The 17281-nt window shown below is 46.6% G+C and overlaps 1 protein-coding gene across 2 annotated transcripts in view; it reads right to left on the bottom strand.

Annotated features, from left to right (window-relative positions):
• Positions 1-17281, bottom strand: part of GABRB3 (gamma-aminobutyric acid type A receptor subunit beta3) — a 153953-nt gene that overhangs the window by 121340 nt on the left and 15332 nt on the right. Inside the window, exons 1-3 of one of the 2 annotated variants that reach the window (XM_038760261.1) lie at positions 11545-11602; positions 11290-11381; positions 10461-10528 (exon numbers count right to left, since the gene is read on the bottom strand). In XM_038760261.1, the coding sequence (XP_038616189.1) occupies positions 10461-10528; positions 11290-11362 (141 nt within the window). In that variant the 5' untranslated portion in view covers positions 11363-11381; positions 11545-11602. Of the gene's footprint in view, positions 1-10460; positions 10529-11289; positions 11382-11544; positions 11603-17281 lie in introns of those variants that run through there. The other variant, XM_038760259.1, reaches the window with a different exon arrangement.

The raw sequence follows: 17281 nt of genomic DNA, 5'->3' as shown, positions 1-17281 counted from the left end.
AGTCCCTTGGTGGAAAAACCTCCCCAGTCCATTCAGATCCCTGGCTGTGGATCTCCCTGGCCACCGTGGATTCCATTTAGTCCAGCACAATGGGAACAAAAGGGATGGACACTATAAGAACAGAACAGCGCACAAGTAGACAGGCCCCTTAAAGGAACCAAGGGCTCGCCAGCTCAATTCAGATGTACCTATTACTGGCCTAAATGGTGTAGCCATCTAGATAATTGGCATTGTTATACCAGGGATGATTTGGAGAAACAGTTTCCGGAGGAGGGATCCTTTGACTTGGAGAAAACAGTGCACTTGGGAAGAACGTTCTGGTTACGAGGAAGTAGAGTAGCACAGTCTCAATCAATCAATCAATCAATCAATCATATTTATTGAGCGCTTACTGTGTGCAGAGCACTGTACTAAGCGCTTGGGAAGTACAAGTTGGCAACATATAGAGACGGTCCCTATCCAACAGCAGGCTCACAGGCTAGAAGGGGGAGAGAGACAACCAAACAATCAATCAATCAATCATGTTTATTGAGCGCTTACTGTGTGCACAGCACTGTACTAAGCGCTTGGGAAGTACAAGTTGGCAACATATAGAGATGGTCCCTACAGTGGGACGTTTTCCTTGATTGGTATGGGGAAGTGTGAAAACAAAATCAAAATTCCGTTTTGAGGCCTCCAAGATTCTAATTTGAAACTTAAAGAAAATTTAAAAATAGCTAAAGAATCTTTACCTCCTGAATGTTGCTCTACCCCAAATACTTCCCTGTACCCTCAACTCCCAAAACCTGAGGATGAGGATGCTGAGAACTAGGAAGGCATTCTAGACATCATCCTCCTGACTCCTCCTCCACCCCCTCATCCACTCCTTCACCTACCTTTCCCTTCCACGAAGGTCACTGGACCCTTAGAAAGGGTGAAAACCCACCAGCAATACACCCCTGAGTCACCAAACATGATTGCAAGGAAGGGACATAGGGAAAAGGCATTCCATCTTTTCCTCTAAGAATGGGTCTGGGCAACCATTCATTCATTCATTCAATCATATTTACTGAGCGCTTACTGTGTGCAGAGCACTATACTAAGTGCTTGGGAAGTACATGTCAGCAATGACGGTCCTTACCCAACAATGGGCTCACAGTCTAAAAGAAAACATGTGTGGCTCCATATCCCTTGGACTCCTGGTGATTTAAAGGCCCTGGTAAAATAATTTCCTAGCATAAAAGAAAAGCCTGGAAAGTTTAAGGAGGAACTTGCCACTGTAGGTCAATGGGCTCTACTGTTATGACCCTGTGAGGGCCAATATAAACCAGTTAATAGAGCCTCCTGATATTTGAAAAAATATATTCAAGGAGTAAGGCTGACCTGCAGAACCTAGGGAGGACCCTACAGACTTTGAGAGTGATCATGAAAGACTGTTAGAAACAATCACCATGGTCTGTCAGCCCAATACCGATTGGAAAAAAAGGGAAAAAAGAGGTCTTGAGGAGCTTATGGAAAGATGATGCAAGATCTTTGAACAACATTCAGGAATACCAGATGCTAGGGCTATGTCGACAAGCCCTAAGGACCACCTTTGTGGCAGGCCTTGTCCAGAAAATCCAAGCCCAGCTCAAGTTAATCTGTGTGCACTGGCAAGCAGAATTTCTTGAGAAATTAGTGGAAGTAGCCGAACACTGCAACACCAGCCAGGTATGAAACAAGGAACAGTTAGGAGCTAAGCTACTGACCCTACAGAATCAGGCCCATTGGCCAGGAGGAAGTAAAGTTCTGAACAAACCCCACAGATGATACCAAGGGGTATGATCTCTGCCCCGACCCAGACAAGAGGTTGCAAGGGGCCTTGTTTTTACTGCGGCCAAGAAGGTCTATGGAAGAATGAATACCCCCTTGGCCTAACCAAATCTAAGAAGACGTCCTGTCACCCTTTTCCAGGAAAGTGGCACCAGCAGTGAAGGTTCGTGGGGCAGGGTGACGGACTTCCTACCTTTGCCCAAATACCAGTAGCACAGACTCCTTGGGCTGAGGAGTTCAATGCACCATAGCAGGAAGAACCGTTCCCTTCGTACTCAATACTGGAGCAGCACAGTCCACCATTAAGCAGTCGGCACTCCCTGTTGCCCCATTATCAGGGAGTACTGTTACAACTTTTGGAGCAGCTGACATTACTGAACCATTGGATTTAGGGCTAGGGGAACTCCCCTTTGTCTTTAGCCCTACCTGCCCAATAAACCCATCACTAAATTCTGCTACTTCCACCTTCACAACCTCTCTAAAAGCCACCCTTTCCTCTCCATCCAAACTACCACCACATTAATCCATTCACCTACCCTACCCTGCCTTGATTATTGTAACAGCCTCCAAGCTAACCTCCCAGCTTCCTGTCTCTCTGCACTCCTCCACACTTCACAATGCTGCCCAGGTCATTTTTCTACAAAAACACTCAGGATATGTTTCCCCAGTCCTCAAGAAACTCCAGTGCTTGCCCATGCACCTCCATATCCAACAAAAACTCCTCACCATTGTCTTTAAAGCAGTCAATCTCCTTACCTCTTCCTACCTAGCCTCACTACTCTGCTACTACAACCCAGCCCGCACACTTCGCTCCTCTAATGACAACCTTTTCACTGTACTTCCATCTTGCCTATCTCACCACCAACCCCTTGCCCACATCCTGCCTCTAGCCTGGAATGCCCTTCCTCCTCAAATCTGACAGACAATTACTCTCCCCCACCCCGGGTTCAAAGGCTTATTGAAGGCACATCTCCTCCAAGAGGCCTTCCCTAAGCCCCCATTTCCTCTTTTCCCCACTCACTTCTGCATCACCCTGACTTGCTCCCTTTGTTCTTCCCTCCCCACAGCCTCATAGCACCTATGTACATAACTGTAATTTATTTATTTACATTAATATCTGTCTCCCCCTCTTGACTGTAAGCTCATTATTGGCAGGGAATATGTCTGTTTACTGTTATATCATACTGTCCCAAGCACTTAGTACAGTGCTCTGCACTCAGTAAGCATTCATTAAATATGATTGAATGAATGAACAAATTTATTAGTCCAGATGTTAGTCTGTCCTCACCCATACAGATCTGTATTAGTATTACAATAATAAACCCCTTGTGTTGTATTGTTGTGACTTGATTCTTTTAGTAGAACCCAGCAACAGCAATCCTCTATCTTCACTCTTACTCAGTGACTGAGCCAAGTACCATCCACCTCTCTTTTCCCCTATGGAGAAAGACCTGTGTGAGGCGCAATCACAGGACTTGAAATGCCTCTCTACACCTGTGCAGTTCTGCATGGAACAGCACCCTGGCTTGATTTATTCCCAGCTCCCATTAAATGCAAAGCCAATGTATCAAAAAGGGGCCGAGCCACCAAGACAGATATACTGTTCAACTCAGCCACTGATATGCCACCCTTTGAAAACATGGAAATCATTCTGCATTACTTCCTGGACAAGAAACAGCAAATTGACCACAAGACAACTAAAACTGGAACAATGACACCATAGAGCTACAATGATAAAATGATCTAAATTTGGGCCCTTGGGCATGGTTAAAGTCACAGCTCAACAAGCTTGTGAAAATGAATGCATAAGTAGCCAACATTAGTGGCATAGAGACATTTTTATTTCAAAGGACTAAAGGATTTTCAACTAGTTAGCACAGTTCATTATCATCTGACTGCAATGACCAGCATGGACCCAAGGACACAGAACACTTTGTGAGAATCAAGTGAAGGAATTTCTAATAGATGAGAGAAAAAAGTGTGTATAAAATGTAGCTTCACTGGTAAACACTCAGGACTCTAGCCAATAAGCAATATAGTGTAATAAATCTTGATGGTGATTAAAAGACTAACTTTTTATTAAGTAACCACAATTGTGAACTACAACCTTAAAGGTTTGAACATGGCAAACCTAACTATTCTGCAAACAAACAGAATATTCACTAAATTATGGATTTGCTGTGAAACTTTGTCAGTCTTCATTCCCGGAGAGGGAACTATTTACTTTGATCCTTTGCTTAAGAACCTGGCTAATCTGGTTCTTTTGTTATTTTACCACCACCTCAAGAAGTATTTGGACCATTCAAAGTAGTGATGAATCTAGTAAAACCCATAGTTATCCAGATGAAATCAATCACTTGCCTGGACTGGATAACTGTCTAATTCCATGTCAGTGAGTGGATTTTTCCTCAAGCCGTGAGGCCTCATAAATAATGATAATAATAGTAATAATAATGGCATTTATTAAGCACTTACTATGTGCAAAGCACTGTTCTAAGTGCTGGGGAGGTTACAAGGTGATCAGGTTGTCCCTTGGGGGGCTCACAGTCTGAATCCCCATTTTACATATGAGGTAACTGAAGCACAGAGAAGTTAAGTGATTTGCCCAAAGTCACACAGCTGACAATTGGCAGAGCCAGGGTTTGAACCTCTGAGTCCAAAGCCTGGACTCTTTCCACTGAGCCACGCTGCTTCTTGCAACTAGGGAGGAGCTGAGCTGTTGCTATCAACCCCTGAGATATCTTTAACCTTCTCCCTGATATCCTTCTCAATCTGTTCATTTTTCAGATGATTGTCATAGGAATTATGTTCCTTCATGTCCAATATGAGGAGGATTAGACTAATACCTAGAGTATAAACTCACTGTGGGCAGGGAACATATCTGATGATGTCTGCACTCTCCCAAACACTTAGTACAGTGCTCTGCGTGCAGTAAGTGTTCAATACATATGATCTACTGATTGACCGATGAAAGGTAAGTGAGGAAAATGCCAAAGAGCAGGGTTCCCAACCAGCTATTTTACGTGGCGCTGGTATGGTTGAATTCCAGAGGACAGATAAACATCTTAAAAGATACAGTGAAGCCAAATCTCAAATGATGGGGTCGAGCAGGGGAGAGTTGGGAGACAGCCTCAGGTGATACTGGCAAGCAGAAATGAGGTGTTGGTTTTGGAGAAGAGACTTTGGGAGTTTCAGGACAACAAGTGGAAGAAATGAAACCAATGTCAGGCTCTGGTGGTACAAAGGCACATAGACCATGAGGAAGGCATTGTCATTGGCCTTGTCAGCCATGCATTCACTAATAAAAATATCAGTGTCATTAAGGTCAACTTTCCTTTCCTCTTTCCCTTCCTCTCTCTTTCTCTCCCTCCCTGGTTGTCTTTATTTTTTCTCTATACCCACTTTTTCAAAGAACAAAATCTGCCATGTAAGCATTATTTTACATAGAGCACCTTCTACTGGAGGTCTCCTCTTCAACGAGCAGTCCACAATCTCAACATCAAGACACAACATTCTTGAAGTGTGTTCTACGACTACACTTAATTTATTCCCAATAGCCAATATACATTCTAGATAAGCAACTATCAGTGAATAGATCTTAATCCTGGGATGGCAGGAACAGCCCTCTAGGAATCAGATCAGAATTATTGTTAGTAGTAGTAGTAGTAATAGTAGTAGTAATAGTAATAATAATAATAATTGGTATTTGTTAAGGGGTTACTAGATATCAAGGACTATACTGGAATAGATACAGGATAATTAAATTGGCTAAAGCAGCACCTGTTCATTCATTCATTCAACCATATTTATTGAGCGCTTACTGTGTGCACAGCACTGTACTAAGCACTTGGGAAGTACAAGTTGGCAACATATAGAGATGGTCCTTACCCAACAAAGGGCTCACAGTCCAGAAGGGGGAGACAGACAACAAAACAAAACATGGAGACAGGTGTCAAAATCGTCAGAACAAATAGAATTATAGCTATATGCACATCATTTATTTTATTTTGTTAGTATGTTTGGTTTTGTTCTCTGTCTCCCCCTTTTAGACTGTGAGCCCACTGTTGCGTAGGGACTGTCTCTATATGTTGCCAACTTGTACTTCTCAAGCGCTTAGTACAGTGCTCTGCACACAGTAAGCACTCAATAAATACGATTGATTGATTGATTAACAAAATTAATAGAATAGTAAATATGTACAAGTCTGTACAAATATATACCGTTCCAATTAGTTCCACATTTGAGGCTCAGTCTTATTCCTTGTAATATGGAAATATTTCCCATTTTCATCCTGAAGAACTAGTACACAAACAAACTGCATCTGGCCTATGCGATTCTGGCAGAAATGTGTTGAAAAAGAGCCCTTGATTTCCATAGCAACCTTCCCTGAAGAGCACAACTAAGTCCCAGTTGGAAAACAGTCTTTGCCACACTTAAAGGACACTCACCTTCTCTTTGATTCAAACTGTGTCATCGATCATTTTTCTATGGGATTTCCTGGAGCAGTTGAGAGTGTGTGTGTGTAGGGGAGGGGGGTAACGGGGATGGAAAAAGCTGGGACAGTAGGAACAGGTAGCAGGGGAGTAAAGCTGAAGGGGACCCCAAAGTTCCCAAGTTTGAGAGACTTTCCTTAACAGATAGTTCAAAACCAGTGTTTCTAATTCCTTTCTGAAACTTCATTGAACTGGCAACACAGTTCCCTTCTTAACACAAACTGACTGGGTGGCATGAAGAGCAAACTCCATAAAGAATGAGGTAGGAAAGTGTTACAGAGCAATGTAATGGAAGGATAATACCTTACAGGAGAGAGAATTACTATTATTATGTCACTGCCTTCCAGGTCAGGCATGAGAGAATCTAGACATTCATTCCTGATTATGTCAAAGACTTTTAATCCTCAGGTTATACCATTAATGTTGAATTGAATGTCAATGAGCTAATTATATAAAAGGTGATAAAGTATAGGCTTATAGCGCAGAAATTAGTGGCACTATTACTGCCATCTATATTTAGGATAATACCTGCAGGATTTTAGAGATAATGAAATAAAAAATAGTTGGAACAAGTAGTTTGTTCCTCTAATTAACAACTCAACTGACATTTAATAATTAAGGTGATCAGCTGACAATAAATGAACACCTATAATAGAAAGGACTTTTTCCCCAAATTTGTGACATATTGTTTTACTTAAATACATATTTTTTCCAATTTTCAAAGCCTTCCTCTCTTCACCATTTCACACATAGATTCATGATGGAAATTAAAATTCCCTCTCAATCCAGAAATTACTCAGACAGAGAATACTACACAATGTTCTACCGTATTTAACTCTCATTAGAACTCATAAGAGAGAGAACATCAAAAACATAAAAAGAAAGGGGCAAGTCAACAGTCAACACTATCATCTGGTGAGAGCAATTCATATTTCCTTCAGTCTCAGGAGCAGGAAAGGAGGGATAGGAAGAGGAAAGACAGGGTTACAAATTTCTGCAAATAAACATATTTTTAAAAATCTTTATATTTGCTTTTGAGGCATCACACTCTGCAGAGTCAGGCATAGCCAGCGTTTGAAGCAATGCTCCCAGTCTACAGAACCCTCCAGCAATCACAAGAAAGATCCCTGCTAATGGCCCAGTGACGAGGACCCTGATTTGGGAATCAGGAGATTTAGTTTCAGTTCCAACTTCCACCTGATGAAATGAAGGTTTCTGACCAGGAAACTACTGGGAGTTTACTGTGAGGTGGACAGTCCTGGAAAACACCTGGTTAGTGTGGGGAAAATAAAATTCAACACCTATCAACACAACCACCTGGTAATTCCTTGCATCCAAACTATGCTATGGTCATATCAACCATACCTAGATCCTGCACATAAAAATAAAGCATCTCTTGTGCTTCTCTTGTCTTCTCACTCAGCCATGGCTCTACATGCCCCACTAGGGATATGACTGGCAGGCATGAGAGAGAGGCACTATGCAAGTCACTAGCACTTTTATCAATTCCTCTGCACTGGTTCTTAGGCCAAAGGTCTGAGGCTCACCTGCCATTCGTTATGGGAGACTTCATCATCCCAATAGTATGTAATAGCTCCATCCTGATGTTCGGCAAAGATGACATCTCAGTAAACCCAGAAAAATCGGCTCCACCAAAATAGTTTAAGCCCCAACAGCTTGAAGGGGTAAAATGAAAGCTTCATTTTTATGTGCTTCAACCCCTTTCTCCTTCCTCTAAGGTTTCCCAACAAACGGTTTTCAAAAAGTCTACCCAAGTCCCTCATTGTGTGAACTTTAGATTTCCTGAGCTACAGCATCATCCAGAAAGTGTTCTGAACAGTTACTGAACGTCTGTCAGGAAATTCTTCCCAGGGGTTTGTCCGTATAGGAGTTTCTGGATAATCAGAACTTTGCCAATCACTAAAGAAGCAAATGGTCTTGGAAGATTGCCAACTGGGAGACCTAAGGGGAGGATCAGCAAGGAGGCTCCTATGGCTAAGGCCTTTCTCCTCCCCTCTCCTCACCACCAGACTGACTTTCAGGATTATCTCTATGCTCTCCCTACCTGGGCTCCCAATCAGTGCTTAGAACAGTGCTTTGCACATAGTAAGCACTTAACAAATACCATTATTATTATTATTCCTGCTCTCTCTGGCTACCTTTTTCACTTGCACCCGATATCTCCCTACCATTGTCCTGCCTCACCTGGGTCATTGGTGGGGGGGGCGGGGGGGGGGAGAATGGTTGTGTTTGCGTATGTGTGTGCGCGTGCGCGCACATACTATGAAATAACCCTGCTTGCCATCTACTTCAAATATTGCTACATTTATGAGGTTGTTGCAAAAGGTACTCTTTGCACATTCTGAAAATTGAGATATCTTAGGAGAGCATTTGGAAATGATTCAAGAGTCGAAGGACATTTCTTATGCTTAACAGCAGGCATATGCATTTTTTATTTGCTTTTTAAGGAGCCCTGGAAATGTTGTGACACCCACCCCCCTCGAAATCTGCTGTAATCCAATCTGAATAATGTAATTAATGGCCTCTTACCAAATGGTTGGAGACACAGTAGTATCTACTGCTGCTGTGGAGGGTTCAGAGATACCCTATTCTACTCCCGCAGCCTGGATCCATTCTCCCTACCAGGCATCTCAAAACTCAGGCCACTGGGCAAGGAAGAACTGGATGACAGAGTGGAAAAACCACCATCACCACCACACAAACAACTCAAGCACATGCTTTGCTGACAGCAAGACTTACTTTCCACGCTTCACCAGGGGTGACTCAGCAATGCTCAACTGAGTCACAGGGGCACAGAAAAGGGGTACTACTGTATTTCATGGATGAAGTGTGCAACTGTTCTTCCTGAAAGACACCCCAATGCACGGATGCACTCTCACAAACTACCATCAAACCGAAGGAAAACTCTAGCTACCTATTTGATTAGTTGCCAAACGCAAAGGAAACCCTATAATAATGTTCTTCCAAAAGACTTCAACCACATCAGTTGCTCATTCCTTCCTCACATAAAGTGGGAGGCAAGCACAACCGCTACATGGGGGATAAGAGTTTTCTCAGAATTGGTTTTTCTAGAGAAAAACAAGCCCTGCATTGAGAATTCTGAATTTCCTGTGATCGATCCCCTGTGTAGAAGCTTCCATTTTGCTCATAAGGTAATTAAAATGGCATTATGATAATAATGATGATGATGACCATGAAAACATATAGAGTGTTTGCAAGTCGTGACTGAAAATATTATCCTTCTGCTTCAGTTCTTTCACTTCCAACTCTGTTTCTTATTAAAAAACTCAATTAAAAAAACCCTTAAGAAAATCAATCAAGAGTTCCACATATAAAACCATGGATCTCAGTGATCTGGGCGCTGAGTGGGAAGATGGTCTCCAGGGTTTTTCTGTTTTCCCTTTGGCACCTGCTGGCAAATGCTAATCCTCCACCAGATTTATCTTTCCAAGTGAAGCGAGTACGAAAGCGAGTGTCCACATTGTCGAAACAACCACAGCCCAGACGTAATCTCACTCAGGAACTTTTTATTCCCAAAATGGACCCATTTTCACAGGTCTGACCTGTGGCTGAAGACTTCCGGGCCAATCCAAGGCAGAGGCTGAGGTCCTTCCCTAAAGGGGGACCCCACCTCTGGTTGGCCGCTGCTGACCCTTCCCCAGCTGACCAGCCTTTCTCCAGGCTGCCAACGGGGTCGGTGGGCATCAGCACCACGGTCAGCTACCCCTGGGCTTCCCGCGGGGGAAAAAAAAAGAGAGAGAGATCCCTTCCTGGAGATTTTTACAGTCTCCAGCCCCAAGAACCGAACCCCCACTGGGCCACCAGGCTAGACACATTAATTCCGAGCCCAATGCCGGACCAGCCCAGCCCCTCTGGTAGTCTCCCCAGCCCCAACTTCAGTGCCAGCCCTGGCCACCGGCCCAGCCACTGGACTCGCCCAGCCCAGCCCATCTCCAGTCCCAAACTCTGCTACACCCTGCAGGCAAGTCCCGAGGCACCAAGGGTCTGCCATCTGGCTGGGGCGAGATATGCCCCTTAACTCAGGATCCCTCCCCCCTGCCGGGGGGCGGAGCGGGAACGAACCTCCCCAATAGTGCAGGCCTCCTCGGCCTCACCGCTCCCATCCCTGGACACCGCGGCAGGCCGGACACTCACCATGTTGACCTCAGAAACCATGTCGATGCTGGCGATGTCGATGCTCATGCCCACACAGACGGGGGGACCTGCAGGAGGGAAGAGGGGTGCAGCAATTAGGCCCGGGGTGAACGGGATGGGAAGGGGGGAGGCGACCCCCTCTGGGGAAGCACAGATTGGGGGTGTCACGGGGTAGGAAACCCGAAACAGGGGACTACACACACTGGGACCACACACTGGCTGTAGTCTTCTCCATGGCCCATGCCCCCACCCGCACCTCCAGAAGAGCTCTCCCCCAACTCCCTCCTCTCCCAGACATCTGCTAAGAGGAGTCTCCCCCCTCTGCCGACCTCTCAGAGGAATTCTCTCCTCCAGACCTACGACAAGAGGACTTCCCCCCACCCACCCCAACTCCCCTCTCCCAGCCCAGAGGAATTCTCTCCCGTGATCCTCTTCCCAAAGTTTTTCCCCATCTCTCCCAGAGGAATTCTCTCCCCTGATCCTCCTTGCAGAGTGCTCCCCATCTCTCCTCTCCCTTCCCAAAGGAATTCTCTCCCCTGATCTTCTTCCCAGAGTTCTTCCCCATCTCTCCTCTTCCCTCCCAGAGGAATTCTCTCCCCGGTCCTCCTCCCAGAGTTCTTCCCCATCTCTCCTCTTCCCTCCCAGAGGAATTCTCTCCTGGTCCTCCTCCCACAGTTTTCTCCATCTCTCCTCTCCCCTCCCAGAGGAATTCTCTCCCCACCCCCCGACCCGGAGGAGTTGTCCCGCAACTCCCGGCCCGGGCCGGAGGAGTTCTTTCCCAACTCCTGCCCGGGGTCCAAAGCGGGTCTCCTCCGGCGCCAACACCCACCTCCAAAGTCGGGTCTCAGGCGGATGTCGTATCCCTCCAAAAGCTTGTCCACCGTGTCCTTGACGAAGGACATGTTCCCGGGGTCGTTCACGCTGGAAAGGGGAAAGTGGGGGGCAGGGGATAAGCCCAAAGAGCCGATCAGGCGGCCACGCTCACCCCCTGCCCTCCTCCTCCTCCTCCTCCTCCTTCTCGTCCTCCTCCTCCTCCTCCTTCCCTCTTCACCCGGCCCCCCGACCTCCCGCAGCCCCCCGCTACCTCTGCGCACAGCAGACCACCGCCACCAACACCGGGACCCAGTAGAAGTCCAGGAGCCCGTGGCCCCCCACCCTCCGCCTCCGCATCCCGCCGCCCCCCGCCCCTGAGGGGACGGGGCCCGGCTGCCGCCACCGAGACCCCGAGAGCCCCAGAGCCCCCAAACCGCCGCCTCCGTCCCCGCTGCCCCGGACAGCAGCAGCAGCAGCAGGAGGAGGGAGAGGAGGAGGAGGAAGGAGAAGGAGGGGGGAGGAGGAGGAGAGAGGGAGGAAGGGGAGGAGGAGAGAGAGAGGAGGGGGGAGGAGGAGGAGGAGGAGGGGAGGGAGGGGATAGAGAAGGAGGAGGAGAAATAGAAGGAGAGGAGTGGAAGGAGGAGAGAGGAGGAGAGATGGAGGAGGAAGAGACAGAGGAGGGGGAGGACGAGGTGGGCGAAAGCAAACAGGAGAACGAGGGGAATGAAGAGGGGAGAAGGATAAGGAGAAATAAGGACAGATAAGATAGAAGGGGAGGTGGAGAGGAGGAAGAGGGATAAGGAGAAGTAAGGAGAGAAAGATAGAAGGAGAGAGAGGGGGAAGGGGATGAGGAAGAAGAGGTAGAAGGGAACAGGAACACGATGCACAAAGAAGCCTCAGACCTGCTTCCCCCTCCGCTTCCAACCTCGGCCACCTTGCCCCGTGGCTTCAAGGCCCCTTCATCCCTGTTCCTAATTTCACTTCCTGCTGAAGCAGGAGAGGAAGAGGGAGGAAGGAAAGAGATGGAGGGGAAGGGGGAAGGGGAGGACTGAAGGGAGGGCAGCGGGTAGGGACTGGGATGGGATTGAGCTCAAGAAAAGGGTAACAGTTCATTCATTCATTCATTCAATCGTATTTATTGAGAACCTACTGTGTGCAGAGCACTGTACTAAGCGCTTGGAATCGTGGCCCATTACAACTCAAGGATTTGTAGGGAAAAAACATTGCTTGCAGACCAGAGAGACAAGTGAAATCTGACCCCATGCTTCTCAGGACTCTGAATTCTCCCTTCTGCTTCTGTATCTCTTTCCCTGGGGCTTAATGAAGATTTCCTGGCTGGAATGGCTGTCCTGGGAAATCCTAGCCCCTCTCCCAAACTCCTGGGGCCCCAACCCGTGGCCTGCGCATCCTTCAGCTGGTCCTGAAGGGACCGAGATCCTATGTCGGAACCACACTGTAGGGCTGGGGATTCAGCTCTCTACCCTCCCAGAAACCATGGGATTCCCCCTTCAGGCTGGGCCTTGTTAAGTCCTCCCCTCCAGGCCTCATACCTGGTGGGGCTGGGCTAGAACAAAGTCCAGGGATGTGTGAGACCCTGCCCACCTCTTCAAGTCCCCAGGCCCCCTTTAGTCGGGTGAGAGAATGTTTCTGGGCATCAAAGTATTTTGGATTTTTAAATAGGAGGAAGACCTCTTGGAGTGACCATTTTGCAGGTCAGGAAACTGAGGCACCGAGAAGTTACGTGACTTGCCCAAAGTCTTCACAAACCAAAACTTCAATGACCCTCAATACTCTCAGCCTTTTTCATCCCATTCCCAAGAGTCCTAAGCTTTTCTGTCATTGCTGATATGGAAACTTCCAGTCCCCTTGATAATATTGGTCCTCCTTTATCTTTACCTCTTCCCGCTCTTTGATGGCTTTGTTTAAAGGTTGTGTCTCCAGAACTGTATTCACTGGGGGAGTATGCTAAGGTATTTACAGCAATCAAATTCTGCCTTTTGTTTTGTTTTTATCCCTTTCTATCTATTCTTGAATTGTTGGCCATTTTGGCTACCACCACATATTGATTTAAAAGAATGGTCAGTACAGATTTCAAGATTTCTTTCCTGAGTTCATAGCTCTTCAGGCTTGGGCTCTGTGGCAGAGGTAAACTCAGGGCAAAAGCCTCTCTGGATTGGCAAAAGGGCTTCCTCGCTCCCTCCCCTCCCCCATTCTGCAGCACAGAGAGGGGGCTCAAGGCTGCTCTGTCCATCCCGCAGCCCTGGTGGGCCCTGAAGCATGGAGAGGGGGGCTCAGAGCTGCTCTGTCCTCCCTGCAGCCCAGGGTGGGCCCCAAAGCATACAGAGGGGGCCCCAAGCTGCCTCTGCTGTGGAGCCTATGCCCCCCTCCCCCGCGCAAACACTCCCCTGCCCCACCTCCCAAAGGCTTGAACTACCACTGATACAGAGCTCTCTCCATTCCCTCTGCCCCCTTCCAGCCCCAGCCCGGCTCCAGCAGCCCAGGACAGCTGTCCCTTCACATACACACACCCCAATACTGAGGGACTATGGTGGATCTTCCACAGGACACTTCCAACCTCTCCCGCCAACCCTCCCAACCCCAACTCGGAACTGACCCCCAGCCCCTTGTGCTTCCTTAAAGCCTTGGTATTTGGGAGCTGACAGATACTGACACATGCACACACAAACACACATACACACACCCCTCTCTCTCGGCCACATGGCTCAACGATGGCCAATCGGGGCCAGACGGTGGAGCAGGCCCATTGACAGAGGGCCAAAAGTGCTGACCAGGTTCCATCGGCGACTGAGGAAGCCCAACTCCCTGCTCAAACACCAGTGAGAAGCCCTGAAGCCCAACAACTGAAAGTCCAGGGATTGATGAGGGTTCATTCCCGTGGGAGGGCCAAGGGATGCTGACGTATTGGCTGGACAGGGATTATGCAAGTAAACGGATGTGTTTCAATGACCCCCTTGTGACCAGCCCGCACTCAGTGTCTGGATTTTTGGCCATGTCCAGAGCCCTCCCTGGGGAAGGGGGTTTAAAGATAAATAAATAAATAAATAAAACTCCCCAGTCTCGGCTTCAAGGCTGTCCATCACCTCGCCCCCTCCTACCTCACCTCTCTTCTCTCCTTCTCCAGCCCAGCCCACACCCTCCGCTCCTCTGCCACTGACCTCCTCACTGTACCTGTCCCGCCATCGACCCCCAGCCCACGTCCTTCTCCTCCAGACATCCTCCAAGCTAGCTCTCTTCCTCCCTTCAGAGCCCTACTGAGAGCTCACCTCCTCCAAGAAGCCGTCCCAGACTGAGCCCCCTTTTTCCTCTCCTCCTCCCCATCCCCCCACCCTACCTCCTTCCCCTCCCCACTACACTTGTATATATATTTGTACAGATTTATTACTCTATTGCACTTGTACATATTTACTATGCTATTTATTTTGTTAATGCTGTGCATATTGCTTTGATTCTATTTGTTCTGAAGACTTTGACACCTGTCTGCATGTTTTGTTTTGTTGTCTGTCTTCCCCTTCTAGACTGTGAGCCCGTTGTTGGGTAGGGACCGTCTCTATATGTCGCCGACTTGTACTTCCCAAGCGCTTAGTACAGTGTTCTGCACACAGTAAGCACTTAATACGATTGAATGAATGAATGAAAAGTTACCTGACTTGGTGCCAGCTGTTGCCCCCAAGTGCAGTAGCAGTTTACACCACCATCTTGATTGTAACTTGCATTCCTCTTCCCTAGTGTATTGTTTGGCTTTGCTCGTTTGGAAGCTCATCTGGAAATTTTCAGCTCACCCTTTAAGGTTGTCGTGGCCCTCGTGGAGTTTATCCCCATTTTTTTCCTGGTATTCGTTAAGTGCTTACTAGGAGCCAGGCACTGTACTAAGCACTGGGGTGCTAATCAGGTTGGACACAGTCCATGTCCCACATAGGGCCCACGGTCTTAAGCCCCAGTTTACAGATTTGGTAACTGAGGCACCGAGAATTGAAGTGACTTGCCCAAGGTCACAAAGCAGACAAGTGGCAGGGTCAGGATTAGAACCCAGCTCTTTCTGACTTCCAGGCCTTTGCTCTTTCCATTAGGCCACACTGCTTCTCTAATCCCCATCTCTATGGGATTTCACTATTAATTAATCACGTCATTGGCAAATTTGGAGATTTCATGGCCCACATTTCTTCCAGATGATTTATGAAAACATTAAAACCCGCCCCTAGGTCCCTCTCCCTGGAGGACTTCCCTGTTTACCCTTCTCCAGCCAAAAAAGAAGTAGTTCTCTTTTATTCAGTTTTATGCCCGTGATTGAGCATTCCCTCCAAATTCATGATTACTCATTTAAAAAATAATCTAGTTTGGAACCTTGACAAAACCTGTTAGAAAATCTAAATATATTGTAACTACTGGGTCATCTCCATCCTCAAGCCACATGACTCTTTCAAAGAATTCCAACAGATTGGTGAGGTTGGTTTCTCTTTAAGAACTGTTGTCTTTCCTCCAATAGGTACTCTTTTGCTATATGATCACTGCTCAGACACAATGCAACACCACCCAAAATCTGGAAACTACTTATTGATGAGCATAACACTGATGATACACTAATAGTAAACCAGCCCGATGCTACAGTGACTGTTTGCAACACTAGAGTGCTTATTACTGACAGCAGTTCTACACTCTCCCTCACTCCCCCTCCCACCCCATTTAAAATTCCTTCAACTATTTTAGTGGATGCCACTCAGTCTAGGTGATTTCATTATAAACTTCACCATCATCGATGGTATTTATTGAGCAGTTACGGTGTGCAGAACAATGTACAAAGCACTTGGGAGAGTACGATGTAACAGAATTGATAAACCCAGTCCCTACCCATAACAAGCTTCAGTCTAGAAGGGGAGACAAACATTAATATAAATGAATAATCTGATTGGTCTAAAGTGTTCTGATCCAGGTCCTTTTACCTGTCTGTCACAAAAATAATTTAGGTGTTGGGATCTCTCTGGTAGCCTACTCAGTAAATGCCAAAATGAAAAATTTATTTAAGTCCTCCACTACCTCCATTTCATCCCTGTGTGTTCCTTTTACCCCACAATCATCACGAGTCCCACCAATGCCCTGGCCAGCGTCTGATATATTTTATTTTTTTTAATTAGCTTTGGCCTACCTTACACAGTGCTCATCAGACTATTTTTGGAATATTTAATTTCCTGTTCACACCTGACTACTTGCAACTCTCCATGCACTTTTCTATTTTCTTCACTCGAGTGAGCTTTCTATTTGTAGAGGGCCAACCTTAACCCCCTTGAAGACATTTCTAATCCTGCCAGTTAGTCTTGCAGGGTTTCTGTTTCATTCAATCAATCAATCAATGGTATTCGTAGACCAGTTACTGTGTGCAGAACACTAAGAACTCTAGAAAGTGTAAAAAAAACAGCCGATTTTTCCCCCTGCGGCACACATTTTACGAAGGCCTCTAAAGAGGTAGATTTTTGAACAGGATCCAGCTTTCTGATAAATTACTCATTTTTTTAGCCACCCCTTTCAGCTTTTTCTAAAATCCACATTTTTTTTTCAGTTTCGTAGATTTGAGAGGAAAAAGGCAAAGATCAGTCTGATTTCACCTGACTCTAGAAAGACATCACCTGGAATGAATACATCAGTTTGTGGCATTTATTCAGTGCTTATTGTGTGCAGAACACTGTACTAAGTGCTTAAGAGAGCATAATACAACAGAGTTGATAAACACATTCCCCGTCCACAAGGATTTTACAATCTAGAGGAAGACATAGCTTAGTGGAAAAAGCACAGGCTTGGGAGTCAGAGGTTGTGGGTTCCAATACTGGCTCCACCACTTGTCAGCTGTGTGACTTTGGGAAACTCACTTCACTTCTTTGTGCCTCAGTTCCCTCATCTGTTAAATGGGGATTAAGACTGTGAGGCCCCACGTGGACAACCTGATTATATTGTACCTACCCCAGCACTTAGAACAGAGCTTGGCACATAGAAAGCAC

Source organism: Tachyglossus aculeatus, chromosome 18 (genome assembly GCF_015852505.1).
Source record: "Tachyglossus aculeatus isolate mTacAcu1 chromosome 18, mTacAcu1.pri, whole genome shotgun sequence".
In the NCBI taxonomy this organism is placed as follows: domain Eukaryota; kingdom Metazoa; phylum Chordata; class Mammalia; order Monotremata; family Tachyglossidae; genus Tachyglossus; species Tachyglossus aculeatus.
This window is presented reverse-complemented; position numbering and strand designations above follow the sequence as displayed.